The sequence below is a fragment of the Anas acuta genome, chromosome 15 (genome assembly GCF_963932015.1).
Source record: "Anas acuta chromosome 15, bAnaAcu1.1, whole genome shotgun sequence".
Taxonomy (NCBI): Eukaryota; Metazoa; Chordata; class Aves; order Anseriformes; family Anatidae; genus Anas; species Anas acuta.
Window position 1 is genome coordinate 5,324,201 of NC_088993.1, and position 18,199 is coordinate 5,342,399.

The 18,199-nt window shown below is 54.7% G+C and overlaps 1 protein-coding gene across 1 annotated transcript; it reads right to left on the reverse strand.

Moving 5' to 3' along the window:
- Nucleotides 1–164: 164 nt before the first annotated feature.
- LOC137864784 (uncharacterized) lies at nucleotides 165–13,907 on the reverse strand. Its single transcript, XM_068699270.1, has 13 exons — nucleotides 12,745–13,907; nucleotides 10,041–10,257; nucleotides 8,671–8,828; nucleotides 8,205–8,306; nucleotides 7,212–7,409; nucleotides 5,067–5,626; nucleotides 4,204–4,462; nucleotides 3,549–3,756; nucleotides 2,511–2,653; nucleotides 2,157–2,270; nucleotides 1,768–1,971; nucleotides 1,257–1,350; nucleotides 165–448 (listed from the first exon to the last, which is right to left on the reverse strand). The coding sequence occupies exons 1-13, from the start codon at nucleotides 13,613–13,615 to the stop codon at nucleotides 385–387; spliced, it is 3,192 nt and encodes a 1,063-aa protein (XP_068555371.1). The 5' UTR covers nucleotides 13,616–13,907; the 3' UTR covers nucleotides 165–384.
- Nucleotides 13,908–18,199: the final 4,292 nt, after the last annotated feature.

The window sequence follows — 18,199 nt, forward strand, 5'->3', positions numbered from 1 at the left end:
GTACAGAGCTGCAGGAGTAGAGAGGTTTTAGAGGCACAATGCTGAGAACATCCCTTGTCTGGGTAACAGGGCCTTAAGGGAGGCTGCAGGACTTGGGCTGCCTCAGGGGTGTGTGTCAGCCAAGGAGACTTCCTTCTTTCTGGTTACACCACAGTCAGCACAAAGTCGTTCACCAGCCTGTTTCTCCAAACTCATCCAAACTCTCTATATAGACACACGTACAGAAAGATGTGTGTGTCTGTGTGTACACCCACGTATACGTACACAACTCCTTGCAGCAACTGTGGAGGAAGAGGGAGCAGAACAGCCGCTCTGCCGCCTGCATACACAAGTCCAGCCCTGGTGGTGGAGGTGGTTCTGCCACTGCAGCTGTGCCTGGGAGCCTTAGAAGTCTGCTGCCATCTCCCTGCAGTCATTCATTTCAATGTTGGTGTAGTTTTGGGGATGTCTGAAAAGCAATGGACAATGTAAAAGGCAAAATGAGTTGCTCTGCTCTTTTGCAGAAGGCAGGGAATGACAATCCCATCTCTCCTTCTGTGTCCTGGTGCCAGGAACTCACCCAGTGATACTAAAGCTGCGTCTCAGCTTTGCTCTTAAAATAAAGAGGCTGGATGACCAGCCTTCAGCAGGCACAGGGTTTACTAAGGTGTCTTTTAGCATTTTGGGGAAAACCAGGGCAGAACACCTACCGTCACCTGGCACATGTAGATCATCTTTAAACCACACTGTTTTCTGAGAGATTCCTTAAGCCTGACTTAAAGTATTTTTTACATTCCTTTATAAAATACACAGAGTTTTTTTCTATTCTCCAAATGTGTTTCAAGAACTTTCCAAACTTCCAACACTTGCCCAGCAGCATCCTAGCCAACAATAAAAGATCACAGAATATTCACCAAAATAAATTGCCTAAACTGGCTAAATAACACACCCACCAACACTGTTTTTGACCACTCAAGTGTTAAGCAGCTGTCTACCTGCTAATAACACCAGGGCCACCAAGTAATTGTTTAAAATGGTGCTGTGCTGAGCTATGGAAGCTGTTTCCAGGTTATGCTAAACCACCCGTAACTTCCCGGTCTGCTCAAAGGAGCAGCTCTTCCCCTCGCTGCCCCTCGTGCACAAGCCTTCAGCGATTTTCTCTCCCCCACAGCATGTTGTAAGCAGGGCCGATGGGCTTTACATAATGCTCAGTGACACACCTGGTGTCACTTACAGCTTTAGCAATTATTGCCTTAACCTTAATGACCATTTCTTACCTTTTGATGAAGTGCAACGCCAGGCCAACCAGCAAGAGCACGAGCAGCAGAGCTCCCACGACCAACAGGGCGATCTCCCAGCTGCGCAGAAAGGCTGAGGGTGTAAAGGCAGAGATGGGACACTGCAGTCAGGACCCTGCCCAGCCAGCTCCAGCCCCGTCACATCCCCCCTAACCCTCCTGCAAACACTCTACAGTGCTCCTGCTCCAGCCTCAGCCAGCTTCGAGCAGCTGGCTTTAGGGTTTCTGCTCTGCGCCCAGCAGCACACGGCTGCCCCAGCCTTGCTAGGGGATGTGGCAGCTGAACTTGCAGGGACATGGACACGGCAGGGTGGCTACCCCATTGCCCCTTGCACCAGGGGAAGCCAGCCATCGTTATGCTTCATCTAACGACCCCTCAGCTTCACAAGACAGCCTTGTGTAAGCAGCAGCACCAGATGTCTGAGCCCAGCCTCAGCCCCGCTGGTGCCGCTGGATGGAGGTCCCCGCGCACAGCTCTGCTCCCGACTCACAACTGCTCTGTGATGACGCTGGTGTGCTTCTGGGGGCGATGCACTCAGGGCTGGTTTTCAGCACTCTTCCATCCACGGAGAAGGGGTGGGGGCTGGCCAGGAGGCCCCGGCGCCAGCTCTCAATGGACTGCTGCTGCACTGGCAGCCGAGCACGCACCCGGCCCGAGACCTTCACCACGGAGTTCACACACGTCAGGTTCAGCCCTGTGGAGAAGCAGCAGCACACCTTGAGCAGGGGGGAGCCCTTCTGCTGCAGAAGGGACTGCCCCCCAGCGATGAGACCTCCTGGCCCCTCCGGCGGGGCAGGGACACAACTCTCCGTGCCTGGAGCCAGCAGCGTGGGCAAGGGGGGGGCACTGCAAACCAGGCAGATGGAGCGGGGCACTGACCTTGCAGGTAGAGCTCAGAGATGCCACAGGAGCACTCCTCCTCCAGGGAGCTCAACAAGACCCTTCTAAAGCTTTCCAGTGTCCTTCTGTGGTGCACGGTCCAGGCAGAGCAGTCTAAGGGACGAGGAGAAGTGGAGAAGCAATTGCCTGGATGCAGCTTAGGCCTGGTGATTGCCTCCCAACTGCGCTCCGCACACCGAAACTGCAAGCAAGGCTGCCTGCTTGGGATAGTGGTGTGCTTTCCATCGCATCAACGCACCAGGGAAGGGAGCAGGGTGCCCACCCTGGGAGATACGGGGGGTGGGAGGTGCCCTGAGGGATAAGGGGGGCGGAGGGGCACACAGCCCTGCTTACTGGGTGTCAGGAAGCACAAGTCCAGAGCCACGGCAAAGGCATCCTGCGGACAGCTGTTCTGCACACCAGGGGTAGGCTCTGAGATGGCAAACTGTAGCTCTGTGCTGGCATCACCGGAGGGGCAGCGACTCAGGGACACAGGCCTGTCCCCCAGAAGAGTAATGTGAGCTCAGCAGTGCCTCTCACACCTCTCTTGGAGGCTTCATCCACAAATCCCACCCCATGCCCCCATGCCCGACACTGCTGGGGATGACGAACAGTTTGCTGGAGCTGACATCAGCCTTTGCAGGGCTGTCACAGGGACAGGTCCAGCTGACCCCGTCAGACCTGAGCTTGGCCACAGCAAACCCATTTGATGTGACTGGTTTCTGGTGAAGGTATTTCAGTGCGTGCTTAAGCTAGCCAGAAGCTGGAGATCTCTGTTTTCTGGGAAAATAGGACCCATACGGTTGTGGCTCTGTGCACACGTGCTCACAGGGGCAGGCTGCAAACTTAGAGCCTCCATCAATGAGGTAGGACAGCAAGGCAGAGGACATGAGGATGACAGATTTAGCTAAAAGAGGTGACCTTGTGGACAGGAGAAACTCTGCTGGCACTCCCACCACTCCCACTAAGAGAAACGCTCAACCCCATTTGTTGTTAAGCAAACGCCACATCGGAGTAAAAGGGATGCCAGGTTTTGTTTTGTTCTGCTCACTGGGATTTAAAAATAAATAAATAAATAGAAAGAAAAGTTTGGCAAAGAATCATATAGAATTGCTATTTGTAAAGGCTGCACTCCTCCATGCAATGCCATTTTCATCCCTTGGGAGAAGCAAGTTAAACGAGCAGTGGAGTAACAAAGTTCAATTCCCCACACCAAAGAAGAGGAAACATTTTCCATTGTGATGTGCTCCCCACCTCTCCGTTTTCCCTCACCAGGCTGGTGAATACACGCAGCCACACAGGACACAGAACAAGGCAGCAAGCTCAGTGATGTGCCAACCGAGGCTCTGGGCACCAAGAACCCGGAGCTATTTTCCAGAGAAGTGGCCTCACCTGTTATCCTTGCAGGGCACAGTGTACAATGGGCCGAGGACATCCAAGCGGCCTCCCACCATGCTTGGCCCACATGTATACACCAGGGCATCCACCAGGTTCTCTGACGTTGCCTTCATGCCACTAGGAATCACGCTGGTGCTGTACAGAGCTATAGCGCTGGAGCCTTTGGTAGCAGCAATGTCCTCAAACATCAGTTTTGTCCCGTCTGGAAATGCCAGGAGAATACACAGGGTGAACATCTAGAGAGAGGTTGGAGAGAGCTCCAAGGATAGAAACGTGAGACAAAATAGTGATGGTGAGTGGGGCAAAGCACAGCTGAGAGAAGGACCTGCCTGCTGCAAAGGCCTATTTCTGAAAAGCCCAAGGTTCCTCTGAGACATAGAGCTCTGTGCATGCAGATATGCCAAGGCAATGCTGTGGCAGGGCCAGCAGGAGATAGCAGCAGCAGAGGGTGAAGGCTCAACCAGCCCCAGTGGCCCTGCATCCCTCAAAGACCCCAGTCCCAGCACCCAGCCCTCCCACCTTCCCCGCTTGGCAGAGCCCCAGTGGAGGAACAAACACTGAAAAACATGTAATAGAATGGCCGAGGGAGAAAAGACAGAAGTAACAGACTCAGAGGATGAGTGGAGATTTTCCCCCAGCCCCGTCTCACCGTTCCTGTCGCCCAGCAGCAGCAGGCCCGAGGTGCTGAGGTTGCCACCCAGCGGGACGCTGCCATGAGCGGCTCCCTCCTGGCTGGTGAAGATGACCAGGCTGAGGCCATCTAGGCTGGTCCCTGGCGGCCCCTGCAGCTCCACAAAGCCACCAGCCCCGCTGCCTGCCAGCCCCAGCTCGCTGATGCGGACAGCAGGCAGCGATGGCACGTGGGGGCTGCCGCAGGAGTTTTCCCCGAGCGGTGTCATTGCCGTCACCTATGGGGAGACACAAAGCTGCTGCCATGGCCACTGATCCCACTGCTCACATCCCTACTGCCTGTACATATCCCCCACAGGGGTAAGGCCTGACAGGGACGTGGCAGTTCTGCCTCCCCCCAGCTGCTCCGGGGTCCCATCCCTGCCAGCACCATGTGGGGTCCGCTCGCACTGCAAACATCCCTTTGAACGTGACCACAGAGCCCACTCAGCACCTCCCTGCTGCCAGCAGACCTCTTCTGCTTCTTTCATTGCCTTGTTTTTTGACCCGAGCATTCTGTGCCGACCTGATCCCAGAGGACATCAGCAGGGGAACAGGAGAAGTGTACATACTCCGCCAGCGTTCCCTCAGGGGAGCTATATAAAGCTAGACACTTAAAACCAGGAAGAACAGTTGGGACAAATTAACACAAATTAATCACAGCAGTGGTTGAGGCAGGTCCTTCACACGCTGGCCTATGGGAAGCGGAGTTTCAGGGATGTGAAGTGCTGTGCTACCGTGTCACCAGAACGCCTCGCTTTCCCGAATCAAGGCCATACCGAAACACAACCAGTTCTTTCCCAGTGGCTCTAGCTGGAGTACAGACACCTGCCACCAACCCACCTGGAAGCTGCTCTGGAGTCTTGCACTCAGGCCGTGGCAGCGGCTCAGGGACTCATCCTCAGTGCTGTGAGAATCATTTTCGTAAAGGATGCTCTGCCCCGGTACCAGCACTTCGAGCAACTTCTCCGCCTTCTCATCCGCTCGGGATGTGTACACCACAGCATCCACCAGCCCCTCAGCGGTCACAGCCATGTTCACCATGTAGAGGGTGCTGTTGCTGTAGTAAAGAGCCACAGCGTCGGCCCCGTTCTGGATGGTGTTGGGGGGCAGCCTGACCATGGGTGCTGGGTGCACGGTGCTGCTCCCCACCAGGAAATAACCCAGCTCGTCCGTGTGGTGTCCGGAGAGGTCCAGCACCCGGTAGGCCCGGCTGTTTCTGCCGTTGTAGAGGACCAACCAGTATCTCTGGAGGTCAAAGTGTGTCCGTCCAGTGTAGAAGAGCTCTATGTACTCTGCGTCCTCTCCTCCCCCCGGGTTGTCTGGGTTCACCTCGTTGATGAGCAGCTCACCCACTTGCCTAGAGGGCACTCGAGTCCCCTCTGGAACCTGTGATGGGACACCTTGGAAAACAGAAATGTCATGAACGTGGGCCAGGCACAGCACCCTGGGCAAAGAACAGCTTTGCACAGTTTTGCTGGGGTGTGACCAAATTCAGCAGAAGACTGCGGGTGCCAGCCCAGCGCCCCAACACACACATTCCTCCTCTTGCAACAATGCACAGAGATCCCCATGGGCCTCTGCAGCACCCACAGGGAGCCAGGCTGTGCCATGCCTTCTGTGAGCCCCATGCCCTGCTGGCGATGGGAGCTGCCCCTCACACGCAGCCCCAGCTTGTAGAGGTGTCCCTGCACCCAGAGGAAACACGGGAGAGTAAAGAAACTCCCTCTATGGCTCCTCACAGCTTGTCTGCATACAGACACCAGTAAAATAAAGGAGCCGAATATCTTTTTGACCATAACCCCACTTTTTAATTTTTTTTTTTTTTTAAATCTGTGTGCTCCAGACCCCTTACAAATGTCCTGGCAATACTCTGCCTAATAGCTCTAACAACAGTTTGCTTTTATTCCAGATCATAGAATCCCAGAATGGCCAGGGTCAGAAGGGACCTTAAAGATCATCTAACTCCAACCCCCTGCCATGGCAGGGATGCCACCCACTAGATCAGGTTGGCCAAGGCCCCATCCAGCCTGGCCTCAAACACCTCCAGGGATGGGGCATCCACGGCTGCTCTTGGCAACCTCTTGCAGTGCCTCACTATCCTTACAGTGGAGAACTTCCTCTTAATGTTTAGTCTAAATCTATCCTCTTTTAGTTTAAGAGCATTCCCCCTTGTCCTATCATTATCTACCCAATTAAAGAGTCCTTCTCCATCCTTTATATAAGCCCCCTTTAAGTACTGGAAGGCTGCAGTGATGTCTCCCCAGAGCCTTCTCTTCTCCAGGCTGCACAGCCCCAGCTCTCTCAGCCTGTCCCCATAGGAGAGGTGCTCCAGCCCTCTGATCATCTTTGTAGCCCTCCTCTGCACTCACTCTGACAGCCCCACATCCTTCTTGTGCTGGGGGCCCCAGACCTGGATGCAGAACCCCAAGTGGGGCCTCACAAGGGCAGAGCAGAGGGGCACAGTCCCCTCCCACCCCTGCTGCCCACCCCTCTGTTGATGCAGCCCAGGATGCAGTTCACTTTCTGGGCTGAAAATCTTTGTCTTTGTCTGCCAGAATCCCTAAGTCTCTCTCCACAGGGCTGCTCTCAGTGAGTTCTTCTCCCAGTCTGTGCTCACAGCTGGGATAGCCCCCACCCAGGTGCAGCACCCTGCTCTTGGCCTTTTTGAACCTCATTAGGTTCACATGGGCCCACTTCTTCAGCCTGACCAGGTCCTTTTGGATGCCATCCCTTCCTTCTGGTGTACCAGCTGCACCACTCGGCTTGGTGTATTTGCAAACTCACTGAGGGTTCACTCAATACCCTCATCCATGCCATTTAATATGACAATGAGCAACACATAGCAGCTGGATGAGACAGAAATGGAGGGGATCTTTGTCAGATAGGGAAATGCAGGGACGCAAACCTCCCTGCTCTGCTGAGCTAGATCCACACGCCCACCCTCAAACACGGTGTCCCTCAACATACATGAATGATGACCGGTACCTGGAGGTAAGTCTGGCATGTTAATATCCTTGAAGCAGGAGCTTTCTACTGTGATATTCCTTCTGTCAAAACTCACAACCCTGGGGCTCTCCAGGAAGGTGTTGAAGGCTAGCAGCAGGCTGCTCAGCTGGTCTTCTGACTTTGCAGTGAGCAGGGTGGTGAACAGAAGCCCCAGGTCCCGACAGGCCACCTCTGAATCTGCAGAGGCAAGAAGAGAACTGCTTCAGTGCCATCACCCTTCTGAAAACGCACTTTCTCCTGGAAAGGACACAGAGCTCAGCAGCTCGTCTCCCTCCTGGTCAGACTGACGCAGGGGAAGGGTTTGGGTGTGCAGCTTGTGCTGTCAGTGCAATCCTGTGAGCCCTGCAGATCGTCTGCCCATGCCTGGGACCAGGTCACGCAGCCCACCCAGGTACATCCTTATCCTTTCAGAAGCCTTGCAGCCCCAACAGCAAATGGAACAATCACTTTGGGGCTTCTAAACATCTTGAGCTGAACATATTATCTCTGACAATGCATGCTATAAAGTCATGGCTCTTCTCTTCATGTATCTGCATGTGCTCATCACACTTGAGTACTAATCTAGCAGGGATGTCAGAAGAACAACACAGACCAGTAAGCCCGCTTGCATTTCTGCCAAAACTTGGTTTAATTCATATGGATCACAAAGCCAGCTAGGCAACAAACTCAGCTGAGACATCAGCCCTGTTGCCACATCTGTCTGACAGCAAATGCTCAAGGACAAAATAACTGGTGGTCTGCAAATGAGCACTGATGTGAGCTGCCTGGCAGAGCTGCAGATGGGAGCACACTGCAGAACAGCACAACTCCAAGTCTAACACGCAATGCTTTCATGATCAGCACCAAGTCTAGATTAGCTGGGATCCAAGCCAGGACGATGCAATTCAGTAGGGAACCGAGGGCTGACAATCAGAAGTGGATGGGCATTAGCCCCTGGCATTCCCTGGGCTGCCCCACTCCTGACCACCTCACCTTTGAAGTAGGCAGGAGAAACTCCACAGCTGCAGGATCGGTCAAAGGCCTGGACGAGAGTCATCAGGACTTCTTCTGACTTTGAGAGCCACTCCTGGCAATCTAGGAAACAAAAGGCCTACTGTTACCTAGCCACTCCAACTTCATTCACGGTTCTAGCTCATTCTGGGATGGTGCAACTCAGCTCCTGCTCATCACTCTGAGGGCCAAAATGGTTCCACTGCACCCAGAGCAGTTGTGTACGAGAATGAAGACTGGGGAAATTCAGCCCAGATTACATGTTACATGGCCACAAAGAACAATACTGCAGAGAAAAGTCAGATGTCCTGGTTGTATTTCCTTTGGTGTATCTGCACGTACCCCAGCACAACCCTAGGGGGATGTCCTGACAGCTCTGGCTTTGAGCACATGCTCTTGTCCTTAGGTGGTCCACCTAGAGAGAGGAGCAGAGGCATCTGATACCCACCTGCTACAAGAAGGCAGAAGGAGACCGTCTGGCTGAAGCGTTTGCTGGGGCAATCATTGAACTTGCCAGGGGTAGGCTGGCTGAGGACATAGGACAAGGAGTCCCGGGTCACAGAGCAGCAGTTGCACCGGCTCATGGACACATTTCCCAGCTGGTGCCTGAAAGAAACAGACGTGTATGTGAGAGAAAACACAACCTGGCAGCCAGAGACATGAGTGCTTTTCACCCTCCACTCACATCTGCCTGCACCATAGGGTGAAACCAGGCACTTAAAGTCTTCTTCCTTCACAGGGTCTGGAGACACATCCCACCCTCATCAGTGCCTCCTTATCTGAAAAAGGCGCCCAAGAGCTTGATGAAAAAGGAGTCCAAGAGCAAAAGCACAGGCAAGAGCTTGCCCAAATGATTTTTATTACTGCTTGCTCCTACCCATGCAACTTCATGTGAGCGGCACCTCACTGCCTCTGCTCCTCAACCTGCTTCACTGCCCTTCACCCACTCTGTCCTCTCTTTCTCCAGTTAGCAGCATATGCCTCACAGATAAAGGAAACAGTACTCGTGTCTCACAGAAGTCTGAGGTTACTAATGTTCCCTTTAACCTTCACTGGGGAAAAATCTATGCTCTTCAAAAAACAGAAAAAAAGAAAGTGGCTCAATTAAAATGAAGTGTAGCTCAGCCTCCAGCCTTGGTCTGGGTGAAGCAAAGCAGGGATTTCCACCTGGGCCAGGTGAGAATCATCACTACCAGAGATACCAAAGTCCCTCCCTCATCCTCATTTTGAGCTGAAATTCCATCCTAAAGCTAAGGAAAACCTTTTCTTTTTGAAAGTGGTATTGGAAAATCTATGATATTAACCAGTAGAGTTTTATAAATAATAAATTAATAAAAAGATAAAATAATGAATTAATAAAACAATAAAATAATAAACAGTAATGATTTGGTCATAAGATTTCTCCCCAGATACTTTATTCTGCAGTGCCAGGTCTGCTGAGGGGGACGCCTCCCCACTTTGACTGGGCAAGACTTGGTAGGAGGACAGGACTGGTCTGGAGGTGGCACTCATCTTCCAGCCCTGCCCTCTCCAGGGCTGGGTGGGGATGCCTGGAACCTGCAGCCCCAGCTGGGACAGGACGAGAGCCGAGATGCCACCAGCACTCACTGCACAAGGGCTCTGCTTGCAGAGCCATTTTGTCACAGAGCAGTCACGACCCACCTGGGGACGTACGCGCCCGCCACCCCTGACCTCCCCAAGGCAGCCTGGATCTCCTCACAGCTTGCACTGCTCTGCGGAGGGCTGGGGACATGGGGCAAGGAGGACCCTAGCAGGAAGGACCACTGCACAGCGAACCCTCTTCCCCACCCATCTCACCGTGTGCTCTCTAGGGCAGGTCTGCCCAGCGTCAGGGCCTCCAGCAGCTCGGGGCTCGCTCCCTCGCTGTTTGTGTACACGAAGGCATCCAGCAGGCCAGCCACCGGCAGCACCTTCCCCAGGGCAAAGCTGCTGGTGTTGCCTCTGTAGAGGGCAACGGCGTTGGGGCCATCCCTGAGGACAGGGTGAGTAGAGTTCTCTGGGAACGGCAAGTCCACTGCACACCAAGGAAAGGAACAATGACACCATGTAAGCCGTAAGGGAGTGACACCCCATAAAGCAGATGTGAGGGATGATGCTCCATGAGCCACACACGAGCAATTCCTCTGGAGCAGGAAAACGGCATCACTTCAGCTGCAGTAACTTAGAAAATATCTGGGGTGGGCTGATCAGTGCAGGCTGGGCACCCACAGCCTCCTCTTCCTGCTCGCTAACATTTCCCACGTCCTTACAGCCTGAATTTCCCTGTTGGTGGCCAGATTCGTGGTCTGGAGGAGGAAATGTGAGCAGCTCCCATTCTGCTGCTCTGGTGCAGAACAGAAAAGCTGGTCCATGCATAAGAAGGGGTATGGGAAAACAAGTACAGATGTGATGTTGCTTACAGTAAAGTCGTTTTTTAATTCCGAAAGACATCTGCAAAATGAACTAAGCATTAAGGTAGCAATTACTCTGATGGTACAGAAAAATATTTTAAAAAAATTATAGCGTTTCAGTAATTGTCCTTGTTTTGTTTTTACAAACACACACACTCACATATATATACACAAACTTATTCACAGCAAGGGTCCAGGATACCAGCAGACAGCACTGAAGCTGAAATTTGGAGGACTTTCCCCATTTCCTTCCTTGTACGTACTGTTCCCTATTTCCCCCGCTATTTCCCTAGCACACAGAGGGAGTTGCTGAGCACAGTGAGCAGCAGCATTTCTGCTCTCCTTGTCAGCACTGCTGACATTTCCATTTCCATGCTTCCCCTTGCACTGAGAGCTCAGGGCAGAGAGGCAAGGAAAAGCGGTTGCTCCCCCATGCCACTGTCTGAAAAAAAAAAAAAAAAGGCCAAAGTGCATCTCCAGCCTCCTTCCTGACCTGAGGAAGCCCCAAGGAACAGTCAAACGCCATCCCCAGAAATGTCCTGCTCAGCCTGCAGCTGGCTGTGCCCTTGCATCCCTTGGAGCCCCCCAAGCCTACCAGCTGCTGGCAGCCCCCAGGGAGAAGCAAAGCAGCTTTTCTGGTGGGCAGAGTAGAGCCCACACAGAGAATGGGCTCTTCTGGGATTATTTGGGGCTTAGCCCCCTGGTGTGAGACGTGATGGAGAGCTGCCACAGAGACAACAAACCTCAGTGCAGAGCACTTCAGCTTCCCCCATCGTCTGAGCTTTGCTCGACTTTGTTGAGCATCCTGCCTGCTGACTGCAGAACAGCAGTTCTGGGTACTTCATGAATTACAGATGGGAACCGGGTTTGTGAGCGATGAACACACAGCCTGACTCAGGAATCATGAGTCAGGGAATTGCACAAGACAGCTGCAGAGTCAGGGCCTCCAGCTGGCAACATCTTCCTCTGAAGTGCCCAAAATAATGAGACGTTTCCTCCTCCTCTGGTGGCCTGGAAGCTCTAGGAGGAAGCAGCAAGGGCAGCACAACCCCGACGGGTCTGGGCGCACTGAGAGAACGGCCCTCCTGCTTTTCTGGGGGGAGCCTGCATCTGCTGGGAGCAGCCCCAAGCCACGGGTGGGGAAGGGGACGTGGCACAGCCAGGCTGGCCAGCAGCAGGATGGCGTCCCCTGGCACAAGCCAGGTCCCTCCTGGCACCTTCTGTCTGCGCTGGCGTAGCACAGCACGTTCCCAGGCAGTGCCTGCGGACACCAGGATGGGTCAGAGCAGAAGCTCACTTCCCACCGACCCTGACCATACCTAGGTATTTGGGGAAGATGATGATGAACACACACGATACTTCCCTGAATGTTGTCTGTCTAACTCTACCTCAGAAACCTCAGATGGATGCAGCTGTGTGTGTTCAGCAAATCTACAGGATGACTCTCTCCTGAACCTGCCTGGTTTCCCCTTAAGCACTTGGGAACTTCCATCTTTCTCAAGGTTCCTCGCCTGAGCAGCTCTGCCTGTTGTGAAGCACATTGCCTCCACCCACTTGTCCCAAAACCACCACCTTCTAGCTTCTTCCGATGCCCTTTAGTTCTTGTACCAGATGGGAGAGCAATCAATCAACCCCTGCCCATCTTTTTCAGGCTGCTCCCACTTCTAAAACCTCTGCCATGGCACTCCTAAGCTTTACTGGGCTGAAGAGCACCAGCATACCTAGCTGCTTCTTCTGAGGAAACATTTCCAGAGCACTGACCATCCCTGACCTTCTCTGAATTTCTGCAGTCCTAACATATCCTTATGAGATTAAGAATTTGTACCACACAAGACAAAATGCAAGCAAATAATGAATTTATGCAGTGTCATAAGACCTCCATTTTTCTCCTCTTAATTCTCCTCTTAATAATTTCTAATATTTTATTTCCTTATGCAATTCTTTTTCAATTTGCACTAATAGCTCTTTTATCTGCCACTGAGCACTGAGCTCATGTTTTCGCCCATCTATCAGAATGCCAAACCACAATAAAAAGAGGCAGTATCCTCCAGCCCCAAACCTGGCCGATGGCTCCCTCAGTGCCAAGATAGCCATGAAAGCGCAGTGCTTACCTGGGGCTTTGCTGTGTGCTGGACCAAGCAGAAGAAGCCCATCCGCTGAGGTTTTGCCATAAACGTCCATGGTGAAATAGATGTCTTTGGTCCGACCATCAATCAGCACCAGAACGATGTCCCTCAGCATGGTGGAATGGGGACCCTGAAGCTCTATGAACTCAAAGTCTTCGGCAGAAGAGGCAGCGTGGACCTCGCTGATCAGGACAGCAGACGCATTCAGCTGAGAAGTCAGGATGCAGTGGTTGTCTGTGCCTGGGGTAGGCACGGCCACTTGGAAGATCCACTGAGAATCTGCCCCGCGGCACCTTTCTATTGACTCATCCGTGGTCCTGAAGGTGGAGTCCTCCAGAAAAGCATCTCTGCCAGGAGTCAGTACACTGACCAGAGTGTCCGCTCTGTCCATCTTCTTAGTCTTATGGACCAAGGCATCTACCAGTCCTCTACTTGTGACATCCATGCCTTCCTTGTAGTTCCCTTTCCCATAGTACAGAGCGATCGCATCGGGGCCGTTCTGGATTGTGTTCTTAGGAATCACTATTGCCGGGTTCACAGAAGGGGACCCAACGAGAAAGAACCCTTGGCCATTAGTAACCTTGCCCTGAAGGTTCAAAACTTTGTAAGCTCGGTTTCCATTGCCATTGTAGAAAACCAGATAGTAGCCATCCAAACGGGCCGTTCGGCCGCTGGTGTGATAGAGCTCCACAAACTCAGAAGTGTCCATGCCTGGAGTGTCAGCATTGACTTCATTAATCAGGAGGGTATGCTCTGTGTTCTGGTCCCTGGGGTTTTTTATGAGATTCTGGGCAGCAACCCTGGGAAACCAGATGTACACAAGCACCATCAATCCAACCAGACAGACATCTCCCATGACGATAACTGGGATTTCTGTTTCAGTTCCGATCTAGAGGAGCAAAGGCCTGTCCTGACAGCACAGAAAGAATCTGCTGCTGCTGGGCAGCTGTACGACAGCAAGACAAGGCCTCCAACCTGGCTGCTGGCTGGAGGAGGCGCTGGAAGAGGCACTTCTCTATGGAGCTCTGGTTTGCAAAGCACAGCAGCGGTCTTGCAAAAATCAGACTGGAAAAGGTATGGTTTGAACAAGGTTTTCCAAGCTCAGCTCCCTTAAGGGGAGAGAAAAAACAAAAACAAAAACAAACAAACAAACAAACAAACAAACAAACAAAACTAGTTAGGAAACACAGAAACACGACAGTGCAACTGAATGGCCTTAAAGCCCCAGTATGTGTGGACATCTCTAATTTTTCCTCCCCATGTTTCTTCAGAGGTTTATCAAGATTCCTAACAGTGGTTGCAGTGGAACACAGCCAGCCATTTTCAGTGTTCAAAGCTCTGAGATTTGCATGAACACTTAACGTTGTGTGGTATCTCTATTAACAGTTGTTTCCCTAATTTATTCCATGGGAATTAACAGAAAGCAGCACTACAGATGACAGTAACCATCTTCTCCATGCAGGGGAGGACAGATGACCGTGGCAGAATCTCATCATGTCCACTGCAGAGCAGCTCCACTGACCACCAAACCATTTCAGCCCTGCTGCAGCTCCGGCAGATGCAGCCAAGGGGCTGGGGGAACCACGCACAGATCAGCAACGCACCCCACAGGACCTGCAGCACCATTTCCCCGTATGGGTTTCTCAGTGAGAAAGCGCACGACTCAATCATTCCCGAAGCCAGGTCTAAAAAAATAAGCGGTGTGAAACTGACAAATAAAGATGCTTGTGAAAAAAAAAAAAAGTAAAATTTGTCCTCTCGCTTACAGAGGTTTCCATGAACACCCTCGTGCCACCACCTGAGGGGTTCAGATAAACTCTGTGCAGCCCGTGTCAGCCAAGACTGGACACGCCGAGGTTTCATCCCCAGGCTGTGGGGCCGCATCCCCTTGGGGCTGACGGGTGAGGAGTGCACAGAACCCTCCGGTTCCTTCACGTCGTGGCTGAGTCAAGGGGGTGCCTGCTGTGTGGGTGGATGCCTGCAGTGCTTTTAGCTGAGCGCCAGCTGCAGAGGTAGCACAGCAGCACGGATTTGGTGCTGGCAGCAGCAGCCAGCAGGCCAGCCTGGCCCGGCTCCTAGCAGCAGGGCTGGCTGTGCCAACTGAAAGCTGGCACCTGGGCCACACGCAGGACAAATGGGAGGAAACCGTGATCAAAATGAGAAATGGTAAAAATGAAGCTGATGTGAGCCAGAAAATAAAGGACCCTGATGGAGAGGTGATGCTAAGGTGCTCTGCCCCGTGATGCCTCCCCCTTTTGCTGTGCTGGGCACCCCTGAGCCTCCCGAGCAGCAACACGTGTGCCCCGTGCCTCTGTGCCATGGGACCGGCCCCAGGGCTGCCCTCTCTCCTGGTAGGTGCTTGGCACCAAAACTCGCTCTTTTCCCACCCAGGCACGGATCTCCTACAGACCCACCGCTGACGTCCCCCTCCGGCAGCCTCTCGGTCCCGCCCAGCTGGATCCGAAGCGAAAGAAACTTCGCCGACTCCTGCAGCAGCCCAGCCTCGCCGGTGCCCTATTCCCATGGTTCTGTCCCCATTTCAGTTACAGGACAGAGGAAGAAAGGGGAGCTCCCCCCCGGGGGTGAGACGCCAGGAAAACCACGGGAAGGGAGAGAAAACAGCAGGAGCGGAGGGAGCCGGGGCTGGGCGAGCAGCGGGGCAGGAGCGGCCACCTCCCGGCACGGCTCCGGCTCAGCCCCGGCCCGCAGCTGCCCCCGGGACGGGATGGGGATGGGGATGGGGACGGGGACCGGGGGACGGGGATGGGGACCGGGCACTCACCGCCGCTCGCTGCCCCGGGACCCGCCGCCGCCGCCGCGCCCGTCGGGACCGCACCGGGGCGGGGCGGGGCGGGAGCGGTGCCGGGAGGGGGGGGCTCGGACCCCGGCACGGCCCCGGCCCCCTCCGGGCACTGCCGAGCCGAGCCGTGCTCTGCCCACCCCTAGCGTCAGCCACGAGTGTCCCAGGTGCTGGCAGCCCCTCACAAGGCTCCGTCCCCCAAATCAGCTCACACGACCCAGAAGGTCCTTCTGTGGCTCTTGCCGGCCCTTCTCCTTCTGGAAGGATGCATGGGTGGGTGGGTTGGTGCATGGTTGGCTGGAGGGATGGATGGACAGGCGTTGTGGATGTGCCTCCCCACCCGGATGAGCTCCCCAGCCAGCACTGGTGTCCCTCCTCACACTGCTCCCAGCACAGGAACCGGCACCCAGAGGGCTCGGTGGCAGTGCTGGGTGGCCCTGCCCAGCCTGCTCTGGTGGCACAGGCTGAGCTTTCCCAGGGGGACCGGTCCTTGCGGCCCCCACAATTTATTGCACCCCAGTGCTGTGTCTCCACTGATGCTGCTCCCTGGCCGGGGGGGCATTACGCTGCCTCCTCACCTCCATGTGGTGCTGGGACCCAGCTCCCTGGCAAGGGCCAGGCCCGACCTAACTCCTCTTCCCCACCAACCCTGAGGACCTGCTTCCCCACACCTCCCTGTGGGGCTGCCCAGGCCCCTTCCGTGGTTCTCCTCACTGGGAGAGACCTGAGGGCACTGCCCTGGGCAGGCTGCGGGGAGCAGGCTGTCCTGCTCCTGCTGCAGGGCCAAACGTGGGCTTCTGTGACTCATCAGCCTGGTGTCTTCCTCCCTCTTGTAACTGGAAACCAGGGCTCCAGCAAGATGGAAGCTCTGCCAGAAGGGCCGCCTCCGCCTGTGTCCTCAGCAGAGCTGCAGCTGTGGGAAGAGGCTGAGCCAGGCAGGGAAGGGTGCTGCCCTCAGGGCTCCTTGGGGTGCAGGGCAGCCCCAGCACTGTGCCCATACCAGCAGATGAGCCACGGAGCGAGTATCCTGCAATTCTGCCGCACTGGCAGCGTCCCCAGAATGATGCTGGAGCGGTTCCCATCTGAGTGCTGACTAAACTTTGGAGCACATGGTGCTAATTACTGGGGCTGGGGGCTGAGCACTGTGCCCGATCTGACACAGAGCCTCGCCAGGGTGATGCGCACTTGGCGAGGTCTGCGGCGTGGTGCTGTGCCCCAAGGCCCATCCCATCCCATCACTGCTGGTGCAGGCTGTGTGGCTGCCCCCTGCCCGGCTGGGGACCGGGCTGCAGCAGCAGGGTCCCACATCGTGGCTGTGCACGGAGCTCCTGCTCTGTGGGCCCTGCTCAGATCTGAGAGAGGTTGGCACTTTTGACAGGCGGCTGGGGCACGTCACACACCGATGGGGAGCCAAGCTGAGCTCTCTGCTGGGAGAGCTGTCCCTGACCTGCCCAACATCTCCACTTTTGTACTGTAAGCCTGTGTTCTCCCCGGCACGTTTTGTTCACTTTAACTATCAGAGTTTGGAGACATTGTGTTTATGCAATCACTGAACCACAAAGGATGGTGGAGAGTTGTTTGGGAGGGGAAACACCCTCACCCGAGGGGCCCTGACTCATCTCTTTCTGGACAGAGATGTCACAATCCCAGTCGGGATCCTGGCCTCGCCTGCAGCGGGTCCCAGCCCACACCAAGTGCCCCCTGCCTCTGCGTAGGGTTCGCTTTGTCCAGTCTGAGCACTCAGAAAGTGCCTTCCTCCCTGCCAGGCCCTTCCCCACAGCCCCCAGCTGTGGGGAAGCAGAACAAGGGTGATCTGGGGACTGAACTGGTCTTCTGCTGGCTGCTCCGGGGAGCTGGGAGCCACGGGGCCCCAGGCGAGGGGCAGGGCCTGGGCCGTGAACTCCTGCTTGTGTCCCAGCAAATCTCTTTGTGTCCACTCTGCCAGGATGAGGGCCTGGCTGGCCCTGGGCCATAGCACGGGGAGGAAAGCTTGGGCTCTCACTGCTTTCAGGGGTGTCCGTATCTGCTGGCTGGGCACGGCCACGTCTCTGCTCTCCAGCATACACGGAGCACGGCATCCAGCGCGGCGCAGCTTTGCTGAGGCAGAGCTCCGCAGGCCGTGTCTGCAGCCAGGCAGAACTTTTACCCACCTCATTGGGAGAACGTGCTGTGATGTCAGAACAAATTTCCTACCCGTATTCTGAATAAGCTCTATTGGTTGGAGCTATTAAAGGCAGGAAAGACACAGACAGTTCAGATGACATACAAGGGCACATTTTTCTAGTGTCGAAAACAGCCTCAGCAGAGGAAGCTGCTTCAGGAAGGGTTTGGAGCATGGCTGGTCTGTACCTTGGCAGATGGGCCTTGCTGCAGGGTGCCAAGGATGGCAGGGACGTGGCCAGACCCAGGATGGTGGCTGTGGTGGCAGTGATGGGGTGCGTGGTGGTGGGTGCTCACCACTGCACCACAGCACCCAGGGGTGCCGGGGCTCCCTGTGGCCATGGGCATCACGTCCAGGTGGTCAGCAGTGGCTGCCGTGTCTGGGCGGTCAGTTGTGGCCGTTGTTGTTGTACCCATGTTGTGCCCATGTTGTGCCCATGTTGTGCCCATGTGCCCTGTTGTTGTGGCCATGGGGGCCCT